The sequence below is a fragment of the Lithobates pipiens genome, unplaced genomic scaffold, assembly GCF_037356315.1.
Source record: "Lithobates pipiens isolate NorthernLeopardFrog02 unplaced genomic scaffold, aLitPip1_a1.2 Scaffold_18, whole genome shotgun sequence".
Lineage (NCBI taxonomy): Eukaryota > Metazoa > Chordata > Amphibia > Anura > Ranidae > Lithobates > Lithobates pipiens.
In genome coordinates, this window is record NW_027507758.1 from 252,391,271 (window position 1) to 252,418,477 (window position 27,207).

The 27,207-nt window shown below is 48.2% G+C and overlaps 1 protein-coding gene across 1 annotated transcript in view; it reads right to left on the reverse strand.

Moving 5' to 3' along the window:
- Positions 1 to 696: 696 nt before the first annotated feature.
- LOC143987785 (armadillo repeat-containing protein 1-like) overlaps positions 697 to 27,207 on the reverse strand; it is a 36,933-nt gene continuing 10,422 nt past the window's right edge. Inside the window, exons 4-6 of the mRNA XM_077486805.1 lie at positions 24,077 to 24,193; positions 9,693 to 9,767; positions 697 to 1,246 (exon numbers count right to left, since the gene is read on the reverse strand). Coding sequence (XP_077342931.1) covers positions 1,055 to 1,246; positions 9,693 to 9,767; positions 24,077 to 24,193 — 384 coding nt within the window. The 3' untranslated portion in view covers positions 697 to 1,054. The remainder of the gene's footprint in view (positions 1,247 to 9,692; positions 9,768 to 24,076; positions 24,194 to 27,207) is intronic.

The following is a 27,207-nucleotide window of genomic DNA, read 5'->3' on the forward strand; positions in this document are numbered from 1 at the left end:
GTCTAAAGCAACTTTACAGGCTGGCCCTGGACCTTCACTAAGTACAGTCCTCCATGTCAACTGACCTGAAAGGCTGCAGTGGTACATCTAGGAGCTTGATAGAAGAATTTTAAGGGGGGGGGGGGGGTGGAGGGAAGCCTTGCTGGGTGTTGGAGGTTATAAAAGGGGGGTGTCCCTGTGGTTTTTTATTTTTTGGCCAGTGTCTAATCACCTGAAGGTAGCTGTATTCAGCTCTCTACCTTAAAGCAGATTACCGCCTGGAAAAAACAACAACAAATACATTAAAAAAAGTCAGCAGCTACAACTTACTGTAGCTGCTGACTTTTAATATAAAGGACACTTACCTGTCCAGGGAGTCCGCGATATCGGCACCCGAAGCCGACTCGTTTCTCGGCTCCAGGTGCAGACATCAGCATCCTTACTAAGGGAAACAGGAATCTGATCTGCGGAAGTTCCATTTCTGGGTGGAACTCCGCTTTAAGGTAAACTTATACTAAATAAGCTATAATTATAGGCAACACCATTTACTACCAGTTTCCAAATTGGCTTGATTAGACCTGGTCTGCTTAATCTCCCTCACAAAACTCTTCTGGCATCATTAAAGATCTATTATTAATAGCATTACATAAATCTATAAAGTAGAGATGTTTAGTACACCATTTTGTACTGTATTTGCTAACCAATGTGAAGTCAAGATTATCTTTAAATCACAGTTTATTTTTTCTTAACAGAAATACCCCACATTTACAACACATAACCTACCTGTTTCTTAAATCACTAAACTTGATTAATCTGTGGCTGTTGTTGCATTTAAATAACAGAAACCATGTTACTTTATGAGTAGTAAAGAGGTTTTCACCACCTTACAAGTAGAATGGCATGCTGTTCCTCTTTTTTTTTTTTTAGAAACCCATGAATACCATATGATGTTTTGTTATATCTGACTTTGTGTACATAACATATATATAGAACATATATAATCAGAGGAAATGTATAGAGACAAGACATGATCAGTGAAATACTTTAGACACAAGATAACTTCAAGATTTGAGAGTCACCAGTAAAATGTTTTACTGAGGAAATTTGCTGCAGCATTAAACCAGCTTCCACTGTTCTCTTCCTTTGATGCTGGCCGAGCTAAAGCTTTCTCTACATCTTTCTGAGGACTTTCTTCTTCTGGTAAGTAGTCTGGCAAGCATGAATTCTTTTCAACCGGAACACTTTCACTTGGCATTGGGAGATATACCTATATAGACAAAAGCATCACATACCATATGTTAGCTAAAATGTAATGGCTCCACTACAAAGTTTGGAATCTTACAGGTACTTCTGTGCAGGGTGGATTTGATTTAACCACTTGCTTACTGGGCACTTAAACCCCCCTCCTGCCCAGATCAAATTTTTAGCTTTCCGCGCTGATGCACTTTGAATGACCATTGCACGGTCATACTACACTGTACTCAAATTACATTTTTATCTTTTTTTTCCCCCCACAAAATGGAGCTTTATTTTGGTGGCATTTAATCACCACTGGGGTTTTTATTTTTTAGGCTGCACTGATGGGCGACACTGATAAGATGCCACTGATTGGTGACATTTATAGGTAGCACTGTTGTCAGTGAAGCCTCTGCAGAGGCTCTCCACGATTGGGACTAATGTCCCTCTCACAGCCGCCGGTGATCAGCTTTGATCAGCATGAGGAGAAAAAATAGCCAATTATCGACTCTGTTCATCTCTGTCCCTCAAGGGCACCTCCTGTGACCCTCTGACTGACAGTCCCACTTCACTTTAATGGGTGATGCAGCAGTGACACAACAAGGTGAGGGACGTGATGGCAGCAGGTGATTAGATACGCAATAACAGGCGCCGCAATGTAGTGCATGTTATCTCAGCTTGCAGAGCTTGGATTCATTGAATAAGTTTACCAAAAATTTAAATATTGCAGAATATTACTGTCTCATGCTACATTACTAAGCTCCATTTCATGCTGAATAAACAAAAATTATTAAATGTATCTTAACTAGAAAACTCTTTAGACAGGTTTTTACCCCAAAAGCAATTTATTTATTAAAAAAAAAAAAGATTTTTAAGAATTTTTTTTTTTTTTTAACCACTTTCAGACCGGACCATTTTGCTGGTCAATGACCAGAGGTCTTTTTACAATTTGGCACTGCGCTGCTTTAACTGGTAATTGCGCGGTCATGCAATGTTGTACCCAAACAAAATTTGCGTCCTTTTCTTCCCACAAATAGAGCTTTCTTTTGATGGTATTTGATTGCCTCTGCGATTTTTATTTTTTGCGATATAAACGTAAAAAGACCGCAAATTTTGAAAAAAAAAATGATATTTTCTACTTTTTGTTATTAGAAAAATCCAATAAACTCAATTTTAGTCATACATTTAGGCCAAAATGTATTCAGCCACATGTCTTTGGTAAAAAAAAAGTCAATAACTGTATATTTATTGGTTTGCGCAAAAGTTGTCACATCTACAAACTAAGGTACGTTTTCTGGAATTTACGCAGCTTTTAGTTTACGACTGCCTATCTCATTTCTTGAGGTGCTAAAATGGCAGGGCAGTACAAAACCCCCCCAAATGACCCCATTTTGGAAAGTAGACCCCCTAAGGAAATTGATGAGGCATGTTGAGCCCATTGAATATTTCATTTTTTGCCTCAAGCGATTGAATAATGACAAAAAAAAAATTTTTTTTTTTTTTTTTTACACAAAGTTGTCACTAAATGATATATTGCTCACACATGCTATGGGCATATGTGAAATGACACCCCAAAATAAATTCTGCTGCTTCTCCTGAGTACGGGGATACCACATGTGTGGGATTTTTTGGGAGCCTAGCCGCGTACGGGGCCCCGAAAGCCAAGAACCGCCTTCAGGTTTTCTAAGGGCGTAAATATTTTACTTCACTCCTCACTACCTATTACAGTTTTGAAGGCCATAAAATGCCAAGATGGCACAAAACCCCCACAAATGACCCCATTTTAGAAAGTAGACACCCCAAGCTATTTGCCGAGAGGCATGTTGAGTCCATGGAATATTTTATATTTGGCACAAGTTGCGGGAAAATTACAAACTTTTATTTTTTTTTCACAAAGTTGTCACTAAATGATATATTGCTCACACATGCTATGGGCATATGTGAAATGACACCCCAAAATAAGTTCTGCTGCTTCTCCTGCGTACGGGGATACCACATCTGTGGGACTTTTTGGGAGCCTAGCAGCGTACGGGGCCCCGAAAACCAAGCACCGCCTTCAGGCTTTCTAAGGGCTTAAATTTTTGACTTCACTCCTCACTACCTATTACAGTTTTGAAGGCCATAAAATGCCAAGATGGCACAAACCCCCCCCCCCCAAATGACCCCATTTTGGAAAGTAGACACCCCTAAATTTAGGGGTACACTAGTGAGACTCACAGGTAAAAAAGCACCTAGGCTGTCAGCGACTGTATCAAAAAACGCTACAAGAAAAACTGTTAGCGATCGCAGGGATCAGGCCTGACTCTGCGAACGCTGCAGTTATGTGTGTTGTGTTTTGTAAGTGACAGTGATCGATCGATACTGCACTTGGGTGGGCTGGTCTGGGCTTGGCGGAGGGGCTAAACGCAGGTGCTAGCAGGTATCTGGGCTGATCCCGCTAACAATGCGTTTTGGGAAACCTAAACTGCTGGCGACGCTAATATAGATCTGATCAGATACTATATTACTAAGGGAGGTGTATGCTTTGTGCGTGGGTGTTAGCGGTACTGGCACTAACCTGACGCTGCCTGGGGCGACGCAGACCTTATCTGACCCTCAAACTTATATCACCCACCGGGTGATCAGGGGGTTAAACCTTTATTAGGTAATAAATGGCGGGTGCCCTGAAACTATAAAAAAATAACTAACCAACCAGCGTCACCTGTAACAGTTATATGGTGATCACTAGTGAAAGGGTTAACTAGGGGGCAATCAGGGGGCTTTATGCGGTAGTATATGGGGGTCCCTGGCGCTATAAAAAGCTGCAGCGAACCTAAATACCTACCTGCCTAACTAGCGTCACCTGTGACACTAATACAGCGATCAGAAAAACGATCGCTTATTAGGCTGGGTTCACACTGGAGCGATGCAGGAACGCCACGAATCCGCGGCGGGTTCCTGCATCGCATGCCTCCCGGCGGCAGTTCACACTGCCCTATGCGAACTGCTGGGAGTGTCAGTGAAATGTTAATGACACCCCCAGATCAGTTCGCATATTGCAGTGCGATCTGCAAACTCGGATCGCATGGTGTGAACACCCATGCGATCCGATTCTGCTGCGGACCAAAAAAAGGGTCCCGTGCGAGTTTGCGGCGGGTGCGACGCGAATTCAGCCATACTATCTGTATGGCTGAACTCGAATCGCACAGAGATCGGATGTGATTTGCACTGCAGTGCGGTGCGAATCACATCCGTTCTCATAAACCGCTGCAATGTGAACCCAGCCTTAGTGACACTGGCGACGGGGGGTGATCACGGGGTTAAACCTTTATTGGGGGGGTTAGGGGGGTACCTTAGAACTAAAGGGGGCTAACCCTAACTGCCCTAACAGCTGGGTTCACACTGGAGCGATGCAGGAACGCCACGAATCCGCGGCGGGTTCCCGCATCGCATGCCTCCCGGCGGCAGTTCACACTGCCCTATCCGAACTGCTGGGAGTGTCAGTAAAATGTTAATGACACCCCCAGATCAGTTCGCATATCGCAGTGCGATCTGCAAACTCGGATCGCATGGTGTGAACACCCATGCGATCCGATTCTGCTGCGGACCAAAAAAAGGGTCCCGTGCGAATTTGCGGCGGGTGCGACGCAAATTCAGCCATACTATCTGTATGGCTGAACTCGAATCGCACAGAGATCGGATGTGATTTGCACTGCAGTGCGGTGCGAATCACATCCGTTCTCATAAACCGCTGCAATGTGAACCCAGCCTTAGTGACACTGGCGACGGGGGGTGATCACGGGGTTAAACCTTTATTGGGGTGGTTAGGGGGGTACCTTAGAACTAAAGGGGGCTAACCCTAACTGCCCTAACAGTTATTACAGTCACAAATGACACCAATGCAAAAAAAAAAAAAAAATGCAACTGGTGTCACTGTGACTGGGGGGGCAGGGGTAATTGGGGGGGTGATCGGGGGGTGAAGGGGGGGTGTGAGTGTGCCTGGCATGTTCTACTGTGTAGTGTCGTGTTGGTGCAACTCACCGATCCTCTCTCCTAGGTGCCGGAACGAAAAATACCGACACGGAGGAGAGATTACATCACTTCCTCTGCCTGTGTTTACATTACAGGAGAGGAAGTGATGTCACGCCTCACTTCCATTCGTCAGGAGCGATCGCGAGGGGGTGGCCATGAACGAATGGCCGCCCCCTCATCCCGGATCGCTCCTGTACGGATACCGACCGCCGTTGGCACCGATAGGGCCCCCCACCCGCGGGAAGGCAGGGACGTATATATACGCCCATATGCCTGCCCGTGCCATTCTGTCGACGTATATCGTCGTGCGGCGGTCGGCAAGTGGTTAATCATTGATTTTTACCCACCCTACTTGTATAGATCCATATTTGCATCAGAAGTCTTTGATTTGTTAAGTCTCAGGGTTTTTGCCCACACACAGAGTCCGAAGTGCAGAAAAAGTCCAGAGATTTGTCCACAATCCAGCATCCATGTCACCTAGACACATTTGCACTTCGGGGGACATAACACACACACACACACACACACACACACACGTATCCTCGACACCAGTACACCCCAGTATCCATGCAGTTGAGAAGGAAAAAACAAAATCGATCGATTCATCCATCAATACAGTTGCATCACATCAACAGTCAGCCAGTGCTATTATGTTCTGCCAACAGGGAAGGGGCTGGGGCCTTTCCGACTGGCAGAACACAATGATTACTGCTAGTGGCTATAGCCCCCCTGCAGTAATCGCATGTATAAAATCTGACAGGCTGGTTGGACCCAAGTCGACTTGGGTACAATCAGCCTGCCCATAGATGGAATCTTGTCCGGTCCCTGCTGAACTGGTCAACGTTCAATCCCTGTATAGCTGTCTTCAGTTACATTTGCACTCTGACACACAAAGCTTGCTACCTGATGTCTGTGCCATCAATGGGATTTGCACTCCGGCACACAAAGCTACCCAGTGTCCAGTGAGTGATTTTGTGCATTTCAGGAAACACACCTCTCCCTCCTCAGCATATATACCAGTAGTGTGATCTGCACTAGGCTTTGCAGTCAATTAAAAGTATCTATAGCAAAATCTAATTTTGTTTCGTTTTTGATCAAATCGTTTAGGGGGTCACAACCCCCATCAGGTTTTTAAAGTAAAGGGACATCTCTTAAATGGGACTAAGAATAATGGATTTTAACTATTCCCTACCCTGTGTAAAATGAAAAAGTGGCAACTTTTATATATTAAAAGGAGACGTTCACAATTTTTAGGGTGTAACATGTAACATGTTCAGCAAATTCCCCCCTGTACCGCAAATCCCCCCTTATTGCAATAGCAATCTTCTCCCTGCAACCACTGTCACAATTTGAAAACAGTGCAACCATACAAGGCTCTGACCACACAGCTTTGTCATTCATTCACAGATTTCTGCAAATGAATGAACTACAGTTACTGTCTGTATTGTGGCACATTGCTTGTAGTTTTCAATGAACTGAAAGGGTGCCGATAAGCACTCTCATAGTTCATGGAGTCTTCTAGCTCTCCAGTAACTGTCTGCCCATACAGGAGGTACAAGCAGACAGCTTTACTGGGAGTCTGCAGGAGCCTGGCATTGCACCTACGATCTGCTGATCACTGGTGCAATGCTCTGCAGTCTCCCAAGAAAAATAAATAAATGCGCCTTTTTTTAACCAAAAAAAGCAGTGCGTCTAAAAAAAAAAAAAAAAAAGTGAACTTATCCATTAATATAATGCATACTAGGTGTGCTGAAATTAATCGTTGCATCGGGATTCGGGTGTCCCCGATTCGGCATCGAAACCATTCTCGGCACAACACCGGGCACGGCCTATGATCGGGATGTATTTACTGTAAAATGCGGTATAGTGACACATTTTTTTAAAAAAGTACATTCTTTTTTTAATAAATACAGCTGGGCATATCATGCAATGTAACAGTAAGTAGAGTACAAATGGGTTTGTACTCTACTTACACCTCACGCTGGCTGCGTTTGACGGGGGAGGTTCAATATTTTTCAGTTTGTTTAAAAAGACACTAGGCGGCCCAAGCGGAAGTGGGAGCTCGTCGGTAATCGTGATGCATTGCGGAATCGAATCGAATCGTTGACCAGATAATCATAATCAAATCGAATCGTGAGCCCAGCGAAGATGCGCACACCTAATGCATACACAAATACAGTGAGGGGAAAAAAAGTATTTGATCCCCTGCTGATTTTGTATGTTTGCCCACTGACAAAGAAATGATCAATCTATAATTTTAATGGTAGGTTTATTTTAACAGTGAGACAAAACAGAAAATCCAGAAAAACGCATTTCAAAAAATTTATGAATCGATTTGCATTTTAATGAGTGAAATAAGTATTTGACCCTCTATCAATCAGCAAGATTTCTGGCTCCCAGATATCTTCTATACTATTAACAAGCTAAGATTAGGAGCACTCTCTTAAAGGGAGTGCTCCAAATATCAGCTTGTTACCTGTATAAAACACACCTGTCCACAGAAGCAATCAATCAGATTTCAATCTCTCCACCATAGTCAAGACCAAAGAGCTGTCCAAGTCAGGGACAAGACTGTAGACCTACACAAGGCTGTAATGGGCTACAGGACCATCACCAAGCAGTTTGGTGAGAGGGTGACAATTGGTGCGATTATTCTCAAATGCAAGAAACACAAAATAACTATCAATCTCCCTCGGTCTGGGGCTCCATGCAAGATCTCACCTCGTGGAGTTTCAACGATCATGAGAACGGTGAGGAATCAGCCTAGAACTACACAAGAGAATCTTGTCAATGATTTCAAGGCAGCTGGGACCATAGTCACCAAGAAAACAATTGGTAACACACTATGCCATGAAGGACTGAAACCCAGCAGTGCCCGCAAGGTCCCCCCATTCAAGAAAGCACATGTATAGGCCCATCAGAAGTTTGCTAATGAACATCTGAATGATTCAAAGGAGAACTGGGTGAAAGTGTTGCAGTCAGATGAGACCAAAATCATGCTCTTTGGCATCAAAACTCTTCAGGTTTGGAGAGGAAGGAATGCGGCCTATGACCCCAAGAACACCCATCCCCACCGTCAAATATATGCTTTGGGGGCGTTTTTCTGCTAAGGGGACAGGACAACTTCACTGCATTAAAGGGACGATGGACAGGGCCATGAACCTCCTTCCCTCAGCCAGGGCATTAAAAATGGGTCGTGGATGGGCATTTCAGCATGACAATAAACCAAAACACAGAGCCAAGGGAACAAAAGGAGTGGCTCAATCTCATAGAAAATATGTTGTGGGAGCTGAAGGTTCAAGTTACCAAACCTCAGCCTTTAAACCTTAATAACTTGGAGATGATGTGCAAAGAGGAGTGGGACAAAATCCATCCTGGAGGTGTGTGCAAACCTGGTGCCAACTACAAGAACCATCTGATCTCTGCGATTTCCAACAATGGTTTTGCCACCAAGTACCAAGTCATGTTTTGCGAAGGGGGGTCAAATAATTATTTCATTTATTAAAATGCAAATCAATTTATAACTTTTTTGAAATGTGTTTTTTCTAGATTTTTGTTGTTATTCTGTTTCTCACTATTGCGGGACTGCGACATTACGGCAGACAGATCAGACACTTTTGACACATTTTTGGGACCACTGACATTTATACAGTGATCAGTGCTATAAAAGTGTACTGACTACTGTGTAAATGTCACTGGTAGGGAAGGGGTTAAAGCGGAGTTCCACCCAAAACAGAGGAGACATATCATTGTTCATATTTACTAGGAACAAACGACATGTCTCCTCTCCCCTGACAGCACAGGGATTTTTGTATTTACACACACAAATCCCCGTGCTGACACTCGTGGCCATCCATGCGCAGCGGGTCCACATACAGGATTTTGCGCACCTGTGCCACTTTGTCATCGTATATCGGCTTGCGCCGGTCGGCAAGTGTCTAAAATGGCTTTCACTTTTGGTAAGAACAGCAAACGGGACAAATACAGGGGGGTAAAGCTCCATAATGGGGACACAGACAGCAATTAAAACCGGACAGGTGTTCTAATTCCTCTCAACTCTGTCCAATTCTTAAGGACAAAAAGTTTTATTTTTAACCTTTACATATGCAAGCATAATGTGAAAAAGCTAGTCGACATAAAGCCATGTAGTAGGGCAGACACATCCTGTAACTTTGATAAAATGTATGCTGTACTCCGCTGAAACAATGGTTGCAATCAAATTGGTGATGTTGTTTTCAACTGAAAAGGTCCTAAAATGACTAATTTGGATATTGTGTGTGTGTATATATATATATATATATATATATATATATATATATATATATATATATATATATATATAGTCATACACACACACACACACTACTTTGGAGTTTGAACCTGTAAAGTAGCTAATTTATGTAGCAACTAAGGTTTCACAGATATTTCATATACAAAGTGAAATTCATTACAATTACAAACCATACCTCATTGCCCGATTCATTCTTTATCACTTGTTGTGCCTTCAGCACTTTGGTTTCTGCAATGGCTGACGTTAAACACTGTAAAAAACAATTGTAACAATAAATGAGACAGTACTGTACAGCTACCTTTACTAGTCTTTTTTGCAGGATCCAAGCTTTAAAAAAAAAAAAAAAAAAATAGAACAAGCCTTTATGGACAGCCCTAAAATAAAACAAATGTGTTCTCTACAACTCAGCCAGATGCATTTCTTTTGAACACATAAATGTATCCTGTAAATACATTCAATGAACACAGTGTAGTTTAAGTACCATTTCAAGCTGGTGATATTCTGGGAACAGAGACTTGCACCTTTGATCCTGGAGGCCAAGCATGCCATACAATCTTTAAAATAATAAAAACACAAAAATGCACATCAATGCAGGAAAAACATTGCACCATGCAAACAGTGGATCAAGGGTGCAATGTCAAGCTCCTGCAGACACTTCCACCAGCTTTCTGTCTGTACAAGCTTTCAGTTACAAAAAAGCAGGGGGAGGGGGTGGTTAATAGACTACTAGTGCACCGATTACCAGGGGTTGGGGTTGCTTAGGAACATGTTACACCCTAAATATACGTGTAACATGTTCCTAAAGAAGAACGTAGCCTTCAAAGTCTTGAAGCACAATTATGTACCCCTCACTTTAGATTGTTCAGTTTTAAGATCTCCTAACAAGTAACCCTCTTTCCAGAAATGTTTTAGGACATAAAAAAAATGTACTACAGGTAAATGGGGAAGAGAAGCCAGAGAAAATGATATCCTCAAGCTTGAATGGAATCTCCGCTACAGCCACGTCATTCTGATTTGATTCCTCAGAAAGAGAGGGATCAAACTTATCTACCACCTCCTCAGGTGTGTCTAGCAAATCAAAAACTGATTCAGGAGGAGAGGTTGAAGAGGTACAGCTGTGATCCCTATCTATGGCCTGGATAAAGCCAGAAATTCTACCCATAAAATCTGAAATTAAGTCAGAAAATTCTCTTATAGATAGGAAAGAGGAAGCAGGTGTTGTAATCCAGTCTGAAACATTTCCTCTGTGCAGGCGCTCCCTGTAATCAAGACCAGTCACTGCTGCTGCTCTCTTCTAGTGCAGTGTGACCAGTCTTGCATCCACCCTCAGTAGTTTTCTACAAGCAGCCTGTGGAAGTTGGATTTATTGTGTGGCTCCCACACAAGCTATGTGACACACAGTAAAGGTCACTGCTACTTACAGGATAATAATAGGATTTTTATAACAGCTTACCTGTAAAATCCTTTTCTTTGAAGGACATCATGGGACACAGAGCCATAGTAGTTACTATGTGGGTTATAGGCCACCTTCAGGTGATGGACACTGCCACGCCCTAAGACAAAAAGTGCACTCCCTATATAACACCCCTCCCACTACTAGGAGTACCTCAGTTTTGTAGCAAGCAATACACGTGTATACCAAAGAAGGGAGGGACCTGTGTGTCTCGTGATGCACATCAAAGAAAAGGATTTTTACAGGTAATCGGTTATAAAAATCCTATTTTCTTATCATACATCATGGCACACAGAGCCATAGTAGTTACTACGTGGGATGTCCCATAGCAATGGCAACTGAAGGGAGGGAGACACAACAATCACCTCCTTCCCTTCCTGCTTGATCCTGCAAAGAAGGGGCGGAAGCAGCAGAACAGGAGGGAACGAACAGATCAGAGAAAACTGATCCCATGGAAAAACCAAGGCGTCTGTTCCATATGCCAGCAGACCCCTTGTCCTTGACACAAAGTTGTCAACCTTGTTGTTGAATCTGGACTTAAAATAGATCCACATCTGGAACACCCCATCTTTGACATATCGACAGATAGATGTCGGGGTGAAGGGACCAGTCTCCCGGAAACAATTGTTGGCGACTCAAGTAGCCCGTCTGCCAATGTTCTATTCCTGGAACGAATATCGCCAATAGGCAAGGAATGTTGTTTTCTGCCCAAGATAGAATATGATTCACCTCTCTTTGGGCTGCACGACTTTGCGTGCATTCTTGGTGATTAAGGTAGGCCACAGCCGTGGCATTGACGAATTGGATCCTGACAGGAGAATAGTAGTGCGAGCATCCAGGCCTTTAGAGCCAGACATACTGCCCAAATCTCTAGAATATTGATGGGCAAGATCCTTTCTGATTTGGACCACTTCCCTTGGACAGATGCTTCTTCCAGGACTGCTCCTCAGCCCAGAAGGCTGGCATCTGTCGTTAGCACCCTCCAGGTGACTGATAGAAAGATTTCCCTTGTTGAAGGTTCCTGCATTTCAACCACCAATTGAGGATCTGATGCACTTTGGGGGATAAGAGCATTGGAAAGTCCAAGGCTCGGATCGTCTTATTCCAAGTTGACAGAATACTGTTTTGCAGCAGTCTTGAATGAAAACCGTGCATAAGCAACGGGCTCAAAAGAAGCCATCATCTTTGCTTTGACAAGCTGAATCAGTTCCCTTATGGAACTGATTCTTTCTTGGGGTAAGAACACCCTTTTCAGAACTGTATCTACGATCAGCCCCAAGTACTGCAATCTCTTGATGGTTTTAAGGAGGATTTCTCTAGGTTGAGAATCCAGCCTAAGAATTCTAGGTAACTTACTGCTGTGGTATCCCGATGAAACCAGTTTGCAGACCCATTGGTCGGACAGTAGGGAGGTCCACCGAGCTGCAAACTCCCGAAGGTGACCCCCCTACCCGAGAGTTGGGCAGGGGCAAACCTTCATGCGGTAAAAATTTTTGCCCGCAGACTTGTTTGGCTTGTGAAACCAGGGATGCTTTTGTCCTTCAGCAGGCGCCTTGTCGGAATGGAAATGCTTACCTGCCAACCCGGGCGGGGAAAAAGCCGTTTCTGAGCAGAAAAAGAGGGCCCTTGCCTACGGTGTGGCTCCCTACCCTTCCTGGACTCTGGGAGCAACGTGCTCTTCCCACCAATAACATTTTTTAATAATGTCACCCAGCGAAGCTCCAAATAGCCTCTCAATTTGAAAGGGCAAATCTGCCAGTGCTGTTTTTTTTTTTTTAGATGCAGACCACCATTTCAGCCAAATAAGATGCCGTAGGCACCACTGCGGATACTGATGCTCTAGAGAGCAGAGAGACTGTATCCAGGGCCGCATCACAGACCTACTTAAGGCCATGCACCAACCGATCTGCCAGCTCTACGCAGACTGGGGGGAGACTGTTGCTTCTCCAATTCGCGGTGCAATAACTCTGCCCAGTCAGTAAGCGTCTGCGACACCAAGACCATGGCCAGCACAGGTCGTAACGCTGACCCCACTACCGTAAACATGAACATGGACCGGGCCACTGCCTCGGCCCTACTGTTGGCAGGGTCCTTGATGGCAGGAGTCCCTTCTACCGGAATCGTGATTACGTTACTTAACCTGGATACCGGGGGGGGGGGGGGGGGTCAACGACCGGAGGAGACGTCCATTTATTTCAGGAGGCTCTGCTCAAAAGGGGTAACGCACCACCATTCTTCTTGGGACTGAAAAGGCCCGCTGCGGGCTTCCCCATTCCTTGTAGATGAACTTATCAAAATAAGTCAAATACGGAAACACCTTAGGCGTGGGGGTCGGTTTGTGGGACCGAAAAGGGACTGCCACCTCAGTATTAGTCCCTGCTGCATACTGTATCTTCAGGGTACCCCGCACCGCAGTAATAAGTGCCCCTACTAGCGCTTTTTCCTGCGCTAACCTGGACACAGAATCCTTCTCACTGTCTGAACGGTCCTGGTCCACATCCTCTGACACTCAGAACAGGGGCCGCCAGTCACCGCAGGGCCCGAGTCTGAATCAGAGCTCTCACCATAAAACGGGGGGGGTTACCTCCCTTGTGCCCACACACCGCTTCAAACCCGACAAAGGTCTCCAGGACCGCCGAAAGAGCATCCATGGGCACCACAGTTTTAGCAGGCGAGTCGGTTGCAATAGCAGTGATGTCTGGGGAAAAGGTGCCAGCTTCTGACGCCATGCTGACCCTCACTCGTCTGGCACAACTTAGGGACTTAAAGCAAGGTACACAAATCCCACCCTCCTAGCAGACTGAGGGGCCCCCCGCAGGACTCTCCACCCTGACTGAGTGCTGTGCTGCCACTGACCACTCTGCCCTGTGTCAGTCACAAAGTGCCCAGAGTAAAAAACGCGCTGTTGTGAGGTAAACAGACACCAGCACGAGAGGTAAACTGTGCTGAGACTACAAGAAAATGGCCGCCGGCTGTCCTAACAAAAAATAATAATAAAAAAAAATCACTAAGAAAATGGCCACGAACCTTCTAGAAAATGGCTGATGGCACAAACACTGCATAAGACTACAGGAAAATGGCAGCAGCCTCAGCAAAATGTCCGTGGCCTCTCCTCATGCTCAAACAGCCCAAGCACCTCACAGTGAAGAAAAAAGGGCAGAAGAGACAAAAAAGCACCCTAACAGCCAGCCCAGCCCCCTGCCAAAGCCCAGAGCCCCCCCCCCCCCCCCCCGAGAACCCCCGGCCAGGTATATACACTGAACCTCATGCCCAGTTGCACAGCGGCCCCAGCATTGGGAGGAGGGAAAGAAGGACAGAGAAAGAGGAAAGTGAGAGACCCCCAGTCGACCTCCCAGGGAATGCCCAGCTGCTCTATCCTGCCGAGACAGGGAGAGCCATATTTACCCCTCCTGTCGGCATTGCGGGACGCATTCCACCACAGACCCATCACCCGAGCAGTACAGGGTGGCTGCTGGCCACGGCACACTGTGACACGGAAAGCAGTAGCCTGGTCATGTGTGCCCCGGAGCATATAGCTCACCGGCTGCTCCTGGAGCAGAAGGGGCCTATCGTGGCCAACCCAGCGCATAGCTAGGGTCTGCTTACACTCGATGGCCAGGTTGGGGAGACAAGGATCTATATTATCTAGCCTATCACCCAGCCCGGTTGTTGATTGTAGATCACAGGATCAAAAAAATTGTAGAAAAAAAAAAAAATTCCCCAGGACCAATGGCCCCCTTAGGGAGCCAGGTCCTTCTCCTACACTAGGCAGAAAAAAAACTGAGCTGCAGGAAGCAGGTTGAGGGGTTATCACCAGAGGGACTGCCCCCTGGGTGGTGCTGTGCAGTCTTGCTGTTTTTACATGTGTTATATGTTCTGCCTAATCCTCTCCTGAAGGTGGCGTGATAACCATAAGGTCAAGAATTAAAGGAGCCGTGTCCGTCAATGAACGAAAGAGAAATCGGATAGTGTGCATGGGGCTTTAAGTCCACTCTGGGATGCGATTAAAGCATCAATCTTTTGCTCCAAACTTAAAATGGTACAAGGAAAAAAATAAAAAATTAAAAAAAAAACCTCCTTCGTGATATACACAGGGGCTGCAGCGTCAAGAGTAGCTGCAACACCAGCCCCCCCCCCTGATGGTTCATTCTGACCGGCCACATCACTCTCGGAGGAGGATGCCATCTTTTTTGAGATGGTTCTAGGCTGTTGTGTGACAATAGACCATAGATGTTCTAGAGCCCTTTGAGGTGTTTTTTTACCCCACTTCCGCTCATAGCCCGATGCACAAAGCAGAGGTACTACTAGAAGGAATACATTCACTGCTTGAGAGATAGTCCAGCTCTGCTGCAATAGTAAAATTTGTCAAAGGTAAAAACCTGCGTCACCAAACCACTTAACGCCACCTTTGCCCTCGTGTCCCTCCACAGCCTGCAACAACACAAGTGGTGCCTTTTAAACCATGCCCACTCATGTTGGACATTGGAGGACGCCACTGCCGTGCTAAGCTTCCGCCCCCCCGGAATTGCCTACGGCTCTCCCCTTATTTTTAAAAGGAATCCTTTTCCCATGCAAGCGGTGGACTCCAGGTCCTATGGGACTCATGGTATGGAGCAGAATGGCGCAGACAAGGCTGTAAGCCGCCGAGCGGCGTGCCGTCGCATCCCCCCCCCCCCAAAAAAAAAAAAAAACCTATAGCGCTCTTCCCCAAGAAGAGGGAAAGACAATTGGCCACAGGGGCGACTGGTGGGGAGAAGAACCCCCTCTCCAAGCTTAACGGAGGTTCTGTTTGCTGGAGGAAGAAGGCATCCCAGCTCTCCAGACACAGTGTGCTCTGAGCGTGAGGCAGTGAGTGCTCAATACAGCCCCCAGCGGTGAAACATAGGCATGACAGCATTTACTGATTTTAAAGGAGACATTCATAAGAAAAAATCTCTTAAAAAAAAATACTAAATAATAGGATTTTTGTACTCACTGTAAAATCCTTTTCTCTGAAGTTCGACGGACACAGTTCCAGTAATCTTGACCGTAGGGCTATTACGCCACCTTCAGGAGAGGACTAGGCAGAACATGTAATACATGTGAATAAACAAAAATTTCCAGTTCCGCCCAGGGGGCGGTCCCTCAGGTAATAAACCCTCTAACCTGCTTCCTGCAGCTCAGTACGTCAACAAGTAGTAGAACGTAAATTAATAGGAGGGGAGGATGCTGCGTCCGTCAATGAACTTCAGAGAAAAGGAATTTATGGTGAGTACAATAATCCTATTTTCTCTTTTGTTCATTGACGGACACAGCTCCAGTAAACTTGACCGTAGGGATGTCCCCAAGCAGTGTCATAACGAGGGGTGGGAACAGCAATAAAAATTCACCCACAACTAAACGGTGGTCCCTAACAGGGGAGTGCAGTATTGGAAAGAGTGCAGAATTGCAACATTACACGACTGCCTGCAACATTTTGCGGCCAAAGCATGCATCTGAAGATGCGCTTACATCCACTTTGTAGAATTTGGTACACACACACTTTTGCGACTGACGCTTGATGTCGGAAAGCCCAAGAGGTTCCAATTGCCCTGTTGGAATGGGCCGTGACAGGAAAGGGGGGCATCTGCCCCTTCAAGGCGTAGGCCTGTACCACAATCAGTCTGATCCACCTGGAAATGGTGGCCGATGAGACCGCCATACCTTTTTTCAGACCAGCTACCGAAACGAACAGAGAGAGACAGATTTCCGAAAGGGAGCCATGGCAGACAAATATACCCTTAGAGCCAGGACCACGTCCAGGGAAATGAAGGGCCACCTCATTAGGAGGTGTTGGTTTAGGACACAGATGGTAACACAACGTCTTCAGTGATGTGAAAAGCCGAAACTACCTTCAGCAGAAAAGAAGGTTTCGGACGCAACACCACCTTATCCTTATGGATATCCAGATAGGGCGACTTGCAAGACAAGGCCGCCAGTTCCAAAACCCTCCTGGCCAATGTAATGTCAGATCCCATGGGGCAAAGGTGGACGCACCGGAGGGACTACATGCTGGATCCCTTGAATAAAAGTGCTCACTAGAGAGAATGAGACGCCAGGGGTCGGAAAAAAACTGCCAAAGCTGATATTTGTCCCTTAATGGTGCTTAAAGACAATTTCTGGTCTACTCCTCGTTGTAGGAACAGCAGGATCCTGGAAATGGAATAGGTGTGTGTGGACGCCACCTCATCTCCTCACACATGGAGATATAGACCTTCCATGTACGATGGTATATCTTACGAGAAGATTTCCGTGCCCTCAACATAGTTGAAATCACTGAGTCAGACAGGCCTCGGTTCCTTAGCACCTGGCTCTCAACAGCCATGCCGTTAAAACCAGCGATGGTAAAGCAGGATGGAGAATCGGACCTTGACACAGAAGGTCTTCTCGCAACGGTAGTCGCCAGGGAGCGTCCGCAGCCAGGTGTACTAGGTCGGCATACCAGGGACATCAAGCTCAATCTGGTGCAATCAGTATCACTGGAATCCCCTCGGCCTCCACTCTGCGGAGCAGACGTTGTAACAGTTTTAGCGGAGGTAAGGCATAGATCAGTTGGTACTGAGCCCTTGGAGCCACCAACGCGTCTCACGCGTCCGCCCAAGGATCTCTTGTCCTGGATACGAAGCTCTGTACTTTCTGATTGAGACGGAAGGCCAGGAGATCCACGTCTGGTGTGCCCCACCGCAGGAGTCCCCTCTACCGGGATCGTGGTTACTTTGTTTAACCTGTATACTGGGGGGTCCTTGACCAGAGGAGCCGACCATTTTTTAAGAAGGCTCTCCTCAAAGGGGTAGCGCACCGCCATTCTTTTAGGGACCGAGAAGGTCCCTTTTCTCTATTGTTTATTGACGGACATAGCACCTTTTGACCTTGACCTTAGGGATGTCCCCAAGCGGTGTAAAAAAAAAAAAAAAAAAAAAAAAACAACAATAAAAAAATAAATAAAACGAGGGGTGGGAACAGCAAGAAAATAAACTCCAGAACAGAGGAGTTGCAACCTTAAAACAGCCGCCTGCAAAACCTTGCGGCCGAAGTAAGCATCCGAAGATGTGCTCACATCAACCTTGTAAAATTTAGTGAACGGACGACCGATTGCCCTGGTCGAATGTACCGTAACAGGAAAGAGGGGCGACCGCCCCTTTATGGCATAAGCCTGAACCATGATCTGTCTGATCCACAGAGAAATGGTGGCTGAAGAGAGCGCCAGGCCCTTCTTCGGACCAGCCACCAATACAAACTGCAAGTCCGATCTCCAGAAAGGAGCCATAGCAGACAGATACACCCGCAGAGCCCGGACCACGTCCAAAGAATGCAAAGCAACCTCCTTGGGATGTGATGGCCGAGGACATAAGGACGGAAGCACAATGTCCTCATTTAGATGAAAGGCAGAAACAACCTTTGGAAGAAATGAAGGCTGCGGACACAGCACTGCCTTATCCTTGTGGAGGATCAAGTAGGGAGACTTGCATGACAAGGCCGCCAACTCAGAAACCCTCCTGGCAGATGTAATAGCCACTAGAAAGACTACTTTCTGAGAGAGTGTCAATAAGGGGATCTCCCTAACGTTTTCAAACGGTGGTTTCTGAAGCACCGAGAGCACCAGATTCAGATCCCACAGAGGCAACGGTGGTCGAACCAGAGGGGACGCATGTCGAACCCCCTGAACAAACGTATTCACCAATGAATGAGTCGCCAAAGGTCACTGAAAAAGGACAGCCAAAGCTGATATCTGCCCCTTAATGGTGCTTAATGCAAGTTTCTGATCCACTTCACGCTGCAAAAACAGCAGAATCCTGGAAACTGAATATGTACGCGGACGCCACCCCATCTCCTCACACATGGAGATGTAGGCCTTTCCACGTACGATGATAAATCTTCAGAGAAGATGACTTCCGTGCCCTCAGTATAGTGGAGATTACCGAATCAGACAGACCTCGGTCCCTTAGCACCTGGCTTTCAACAGCCATTCCGTTAAAACCAGCAACGGTAAAGCAGGATGAACTATTGGACCTTGCGACAGAAGGTCCTCTCGCATCAGCAACCGCCAAGGAACATCCGCCACCATTCGTACTATGTTGGCGTATCAAGGATGTCGAGGCCAATCAGAATCACCGGAAACCCATCGGCCTCCACTCTGCGTAGCAGACTTGATAGAAGTCTGAGTGGGGGGGAAAGAGGCATAAGGCCGCATACACACGGGCGGACTGTCTGTCCAACTTAGTCCGCTGAAACACATTTCAGCGGACAGTCCGCTCGTGTGTGGGCTTCAGCGGACTTTTTCAGCGGACAGTCTGGCGGACTAAGTCTTTCGGAATTTCCGTAATACAGTCCGTCCAACTTTGGTTTCAGCGGACAGTCCGCTCGTATGTGGGCAAGTTGGACGGACTAAGTATGGCGCATGCTCAGAAAGGATTTACACGGCCGAAGGTTGCATTGCAGTGTATTGGACGTCGTATTTCTAGTCCCGTCGTACGTGCTGTACACGTCATTGCGCAAGCTTTCAGCGGACTGTCTGTTCATCGTGTGTGGTCAAGTCCGTTCATTCAAAAGTAGGACTGACTGTCCGTCGGATTGTCTGACGGACTTAGTTGGCCAGACAGTCCGCCCGTGTGTACGCGGCTTAAATCAGCAGATAATGCCCCCATGGAGCCACCAACGCATCTGCCACGTCCGCCCAGGGATCTTTTGACCTGGCCACAAACCTCTGTACCTTCCGAGTCGAGAGGCCAAGCGATCCACATCTGGTGTTCCCCACCTTATGCAAAGGAGCTGAAATACATCGGGATGCAGTGACCATTCCCCCGGTCCAGCAGCTGACGACTTAGGTAGTCCGCTTGCCAGTTTTCTACACCCGGAATACACACGGCCGACAAAGCTGGCATGCGCCTTTCTGCTCACTGCAGGATGTGAGCGACCTCCAGTGCTGCAGCAGATCTCCTTGATTGTTGACATACGCCACCGCTGTGGCGTTGTCCGACTGGATCCTGACCGGACTCCCCTGCAGCCTCTCTGACCACGTGGAGAGGCACCGCTTGATCACCTGAAGCTCCAGCACATTGATCGGCAGGCAGGATTCTTCTTGCATCCAGCAACCCTGAGCCGAATATAAGCCCCAAACTTCCCCCAGATGGTCAGGCTGGCGTCCGTTGTGATCACCGTCCAATGAAGAGGAAGGAACAACCTCAGCCACCAGAGCAGGGAATCCCTAACTAGCTGGCTCACCCGAATTTGACAATCTAGGGATGTCCGAGATTTGTCCCATTTGGACAGGATCTCTTTCTGCAAGACTCGAGTGTGGAATTGAGCATACGATACTGCCTCAAAAGTGGCTACCATGAAACCCAGAACTCGCATGTAAAAAGGCAGCGACGACCACCTGCAGGACACCAATAACTTCACTGCAGCTTGTCTGAAGGGAGAAACACTCTCACCTCTGAGGAATCCAGAATGAAGCCCAGGTACTCCAGGCGTTTGCACCAACACCGACTTTTGGAGGTTCAACACCCAACCAAACTCCCGAAGAGTCTGTATGGTGATCACAACATCCTCCCTTAATTCTGAGGCGGAAGCTGCTCTCAGGAGGAGGTCGTCCAGGTAACCCATGATAGCGATCCCTCGCTGTCTTAGCAATGCTAGAATTGGGGCTAGCACTTGGTGAAGACCCTTGGTGCCGTCGCTAGGCCAAAAAGGGAAAGCTACAAATTGACAGTGCTCGTCCCCGACCGCAAATCGTAGACCGCAGCAGGTCCTGTACTGCCCCTAACAGGGTCTCCCAACGAGCCAGAAGAAGATGAAGATTGGATGGAAAAAATCTGTTTGGTGGACAAGAAAGAAACTATCCTGCAGCCTGATGAAACCAGTTTGCAGACCCAGTGGTCGGAAAGGAGGGAGGTCCACCGGGCTACAAACCTGCATGCGGCAACAGATTTGTTTGCAGGCTTGTTTGGCTTGCGGAACCAGGGGCGCTTTTGTCCCTTAGCGGGCACCTTGTTGGACTAGGAGCGCTTACCTGCCGACCCGGGCGGACAAAAAATCTGCTTCTGAGAGGAGAAAGAGGGCCCCTGCCTACGGCATGGCTCCTTACCCTTTCTGGGCTGTGGGAGCAAGGTACTCTTTCCCCCAGTAACATTCTTAATAATGTCATCCAGGGAGGCTCCAATTAGCCTCTCACCTTGCAAAGGCAAATCCACCAGTGCTTTCTTAGATGCCTGGTCCGTAGACCAGTATTTAAGCCAAATCAGGCGACGTAGCACCACAGCCGATACTGAGGCTCTAGAAAGTAAGGGGGTCGTATCTAGGGCCGCATCACAGGCATACTTCAGGCCCTGCACCAATTGATCTGCCAGTTCCAAGTAGACTGGGGAAACCTGTTGCGTCTCCAACTCACGGTACAACAACTTAGCCCATTCAGTAAGCGCCTGTGACACCAGGGCCGTGGCTTACACTGGCCGCAATGCTGACCCCACCACCGTGAACATGGATCCGGCGACAGCCTCGGCCCTTCTGTTGGCAGGGTCCTTGAAAGCAGGGGTTCCTTAAACCGCAATTGTGGTTACCTTATTTAACCTGGATACCTGGGGGGATGGGTCAACGACCAGAGGAGATGTACATTTTTTTTCAGGAAACTCTCCTCAAAAGGGTTAACGCACCGCCATCCGACTCAGGACTGAAATGGCCCCGCTGCGGGCTTCCCCACTCCTTGTTAATAAACCTATCAAAATAAGTTAGGTAGGAAAACACCTTAGAAGTGCGGGCCGGCTTGTGGGACCCAAAAGGGACCGACACCTCTGCAGATGCCCCCACCGTATCCTCTATCTTTAGGGTGTCCTGCACCGCTGTAATAAGTGCTCCTATTAGCACTTTTCCTGCGCTGACTTGGACACCGAGTCATCCTCACTGTCCGAACGGTCCTGGCCCGCATTCTCTGAAACGCCATAACAGGGGCCGCCTGCCACAGTGGGACCCGAGTCTGAATCAGAGCTTTCACCAGAAGACAGTGGGGGAGGGGCGTTTTTTGACTCCCTTGCGTCCGCACACCGCCCTGGCAACAAAGGACTCTAGGACCGCTGGTTCAGAGGAACCAGTTTCAATAACATGGAGGTCTGTGGAAGAAGTGCCAGCTTCTGATGCCATGCTGACCCACTCTCGCCTGTCACCACTAGGGACCTAAGGCAAGCCATACAAAATGCCCTCCCTCCTAGCTGCCACAGACTGGAGGGGCCCCCCAAAGGCCTCACCACCCTGACCCAGGTACTGCTCTGCTGCCATCCGCTCTCCCCTGTGCCAGCCATGAGGTGTTCTGTGTCAATTTTGCGCTGTTCCAGAATGAACCAGCCGCCCAGCGCTAGGGTAAAACAAAACTGAGGCTACCAGAAGATGGCCTTCGGCTGCCTCAGCAAAAAACGTCTGAGAGCGCTGGGAAAATGGACGCAGGACTTCAAGAAAACGGCCATGGTTAAGAAACTGGCTGTGGCTACAAGAAAATGGCCACGGTTCACGCGGCCATCAGTCCCCCACATGGCGATACACAGATGCCCCCCAAAAAATAAAATAAAAAAATAAAACTGGCCCCATACCAGGGAAAAAGATGAGCGGACCACCAACCGCCTGGAGCCCCCAGAGGACCCCTGGCCAAGTACGTGCACCGCACCCACTATGCCCAGTCACACAGTGGCCCACCAGCATGGGGAGGAGGGAAAGGGACATGGAGAGAAGAAAGGGAGAGGGAGACCCCCCAGTCGACCTCCCAGGGAATGCCCAGCTGCTCCATCCTGCCGTGACAGGTGGAACCCTAATTACCCCTCCTGCAGGGACTGCTGGATGCATTCCATGGACAGACCCATCACCCGAGCAGTACGGGGTGGCTGTCAGCCATGGCACACTGTGACACAGACAGCAGTAGCCTGGTCATATGTGTGCCCCGGAGCATATAACTCACCGGCTGCCCCTGGATCAGATGGGGCATGTCGTGGCCGACCCAGCGTGTAGCTAAGGTCTGCACACGCTCGATGGCTAGGCTGAGGAGACTACCAGGATCTATATTATTCAGCCTGGCTGTTGATTGTAGGTCACAGGAATCAAAAAGCAGAAAAAATTCCTAGCACCAATGGTCCCCACAGGGAGCCAGATCCTACTCCTACACTAGGCAGAAAAAAACGGAGCTGCTGGAAGCAGAGTGAGGGGTTATAGCCAGTAGGACCACCCCCTGGGCGGTAGTGTGCAGTTTTGCTGTTTTTACATGTTCTGCCTAGTCCTCTCCTGATGGTGGCGATATAACCCTAAGGTCAAGATTAAAGGTGCTGTGTCCTTCAATGAACGAAAGAGAAACTCCACTTACATTTCCCGCCACAGGGTTTTCTGTTGTAAACCAACAGACCCAATCTTCACCCTTCATGGTGGGTTCCCTTAAACCTTCAGGAGCTGGGGATCCTCAAGGAAACCCACAATCCTGGATCTGTAATAGCACCTCCGCCAGTAAAACTTTATAGCCTCACTACCAAAAAGTACTGGATCCCAGGGTCCAGCTCCCTAAAAAGAGAAGCGTTTACAGGCAAAATCTCGTTTCTTCGGATACAAGGCCTGGGTACCATTCAATTCGGCCCAAAAGGACACTTTGAATGGATCTGGTAGCATGGCTAGCCCCAGCAAGGATTGCTCCAGTGGAGCTCAGCACAGCACATCTTTACTCGTGACCAACACCTTAGACACTGGCGAAAAAACTGAGGTACTCCCAGTAGTGGGAAGGATTATATAGGGAGTGCACTTTTTGTCTTAGGGCGTGCCAGTGTCCATCACCTGAAGGTGGCCTATAACGCACATAGTAACTACTATGGCTCTGTGTCCCGTAATGTACGATAAGAAATCTGGGTTTGCAAAAGCATTTGGCACAAGCAAAGTGGATGCATATCCTCTGAAGCACAAAAACATTGACTGAAATAGAGTTCAGATTTTCACCACTATTTCTTATATCTCCCAGGGACTTTCTGCTGGTATGATAACGGTATCTACACACCTGTTGTGACCTTTATGATGGCTTTTTACCTTGCCTCTTGGACTTATTTCGCTGGACTGGTGCTTTAAAATCTTACCTCCGTTGCTAGTTCTGGTTTTACCCGAACAGTGCACCTCCTCAGGGCTATCTGAAAAGTGAAGCTGATGACGCCTTTCACCTTTAATAATGCTTCTTCACACAGCGATTTCCTATCCTGCGATTTAAGTCGGGAGAAACACTTCAGTCTAAATTTTGCAATGCTAAACAGGATCTCTACTTGGCCTGATAAATTGACCCACAACTTTCACAGCACTCCAAATAGCATTAAAACATTCTTACAGGGCAAGGCATCCAGTGAGCATGTTTGCAATTCAGGAAGCCAATAGGGCTAATGTTACATTTTATATTTGCATATGTTGACCTGAAACACATATGCTTATAGGAATACTTTCCATCAATCTAAGTCAGGGTTAGGCAACCTTATGCCGCGTACACACGTAGCCGTCTATCCGACGGACTTAGTCTGGCAGACTTCCCGCCAGACTGTCCGTCGGACTTTCCGAACGGGCTACTTGCCCACACACGGCACTTTTTCAGCAGACTAATACGGCGTACTAAGTCCGCCGTACTATCCGCCCTACTTTTGAAATGAACGGACTTGCCCACACACGCGGAGGAAAGTCCGCTCATTTCGAGCGCGTCTCCAGGTAGGCGGGGCCCGCGAAGGAGACGTCGCTGGCCCCGCCGCCTGGTATGGACTTAAAGGGGAACCCCCAACGCCGAAAAAAAAACGGCGTGGGGGTCTCCCCCAAGTCCACATCAGACCCTTGTACGAGCACGCTACCCGGCCGGCCAGGAAAGGGGGGATGAGTGAGTGGCCCCCCCTCCTGAGCCGTACCAGGCCGCGTGCCCTCAACATGGGGGGTGCCTTGGGGAAGGGGGGGGGGGGGTCACGCGGCCCCCCCACCCCAAAGCACCTTGTCCTCATGTTGATGAGGACAAGGGCCTCTTCCCGACAACCCTGGCCGTTGGTTGTCGGGGTCTGCAGGCGGGGAGCTTATCGGAATCCGGGAGCCCCCTTTAATAAGGGGGCCCCCGGATACCGGCCCCCCACCCTATGTGAATGAGTATGGGGTACAATGTACCCCTACCCATTCACCTGTAAAATAAAGTACAAAAAAAAAAAAAAAAACACAACACACAAGATAAAATAGTTTATTGCACAGCTCCGGGGTTCTTCTCGCCGGACTCCTCCGCTCCGCTATCTTCTTGTAGCTCTTTTGCTAGCGGAGGAGCCCGGCTTTCTTCCTCGCCGCCGGCCTCTTCTTCCGACTTCGGGGGTCTTGTCCCCCTCTTTGGTTCTTCTGCCGGGCTTCTTCTAGCTCTTTTACAGGCGGTGGCCCGGTCTTCTGTCATCGCCGCCTTCTGTTCTCTTCTTCTTCAGATGTTGCCTCGCCGAGTCCTCCGCTCACAATGACGGGGACAGGGCACGCGGCGACTTATATAGGGACATCCCGGATGATGTCCCCGCCCATTATGGTGTCACAGTCCAAGAGGATGCTGGGACTGTGACACCATAATAGGCGGGGACATCATCCGGCGATGTCCCTATACAAGTCGCCGCGTGAGCTGTCCCCGTCATTGTGAGCGGAGGACTCGGCGAGGCAATATCTGAAGAAGAAGAAGAAGAAAAAGAGAAGAACAGAAGGCGGCGACAGAAGACCGGGCCACCGCCTGTAAAAGAGCTAGAAGAAGGCGCGGTGGCCCGGCAGAAGAACCGAAGAGGGGGACAAGACCCCCGAAGTCGGAAGAAGAGGGCGGCGGCGAGGATCAAAGCCGGGCTCCTCCACTAGCAAAAGAGCTACAAGAAGATAGCGGAGGAGTCCGGCGAGAAGACCCCCGGAGCTGTGCAATAAACTATTTTATCTTGTGTGTTGTGTTTTTTTTTGTACTTTATTTTACAGGTGAATGGGTAGGGGTACATTGTACACCATACACATTTACATAGGGTGGGGGGCCGGTATCCGGGGGCCCCCTTATTAAAGGGGGCTCCCGGATTCTGATAAGCCCCCCGCCCGCAGATCCCAACAACCAACGGCCAGGGTTGTCAGGAAGAGGCCCTTGTCCTCATCAACATGGGGACAAGGTGCTTTGGGGTGGGGGGGCCGCGCAGCCCCCCTTTCCCCAAGGCACCCCCCATGTTGAGGGCACGCGGCCTGGTACGGCTCAGGAGGGGGGGCGCTCGCTCGTCCCCCCCTTTCCTGGCCGGCCGGGTAGCGTTCTCGGACAAGGGTCTGATGTGGACCTGGGGGAGACCCCCACGCTGATTTTTTTCGGCGTTGGGGTTCCCCTTTATGTCCATACCAGGCGGTGGGGCCAGCGACTTCTCCTTCGCGGGCCCCGCCTACCTGGAGACCCGCTCGAAATGAGCGGACTTTTCTCCGGGCGGGAAAAGTCCACTCATTTCAAAAGTACGGCGGACTGGCACACACACAGCCGGATTGTCCGCCGAAATGCGAGTCCGGCGGGAAGATTGGAGTGCAAAACTACTTTCTAAGTCCGCCGTACTTTCGGGTCAAAAAAGTATGCCGGAGGCTACACACGGGGGGGGGGGGGGGGGGGGATTGTCCGGCGGACTTGAGTTTGCCGGACTTTTCCACCCGCTTGTTTGATCGTGTGTACGCGGCATTAAAGGAGGTGGAGATCTACCTAAACATGGGAGAACCCAGCTCGTTCACACAAACTTGGGGGGTGGCAAGGCCCTGCGGTTGAGTCGTGGTTTTGCCACCCCCTATTCCCCACCCTCTTTAGCTGCTGAGGCAGCAGCCAAAAGAGTGTACACATGTCGCAGCAGGAATTAAGTCCCTTGTTGCTTTTGGTGGGTGTTACCGCCTGCTAATTGCAACCCATTTAAGTAAATGAGGAGACTCTGCAAGTGTCCCGAAAACTGCATACTTCTGCAGAGTCCAAGAGCCTAAAGCAGGTGGTGAGAAAGCAACACAACGCTGCCTGCTTTAACCCCTTGTTTTCTGTACTGCACAAGGTTGCAAGGCATTTGCAGAGTGCCCTCATTCACTTGAATAAGTCATGCTTGGCCAGTGCTACACCCACTAACCATTACAGGGCGTGGAACTCCTGTTGTGGCTGCAGCACGTGTACGCCCCTGGCCACTGCAGCTAAAGGAAGTTGGAGCACGGGTGATAAAAAAATACATCTTAACTGAGGTTT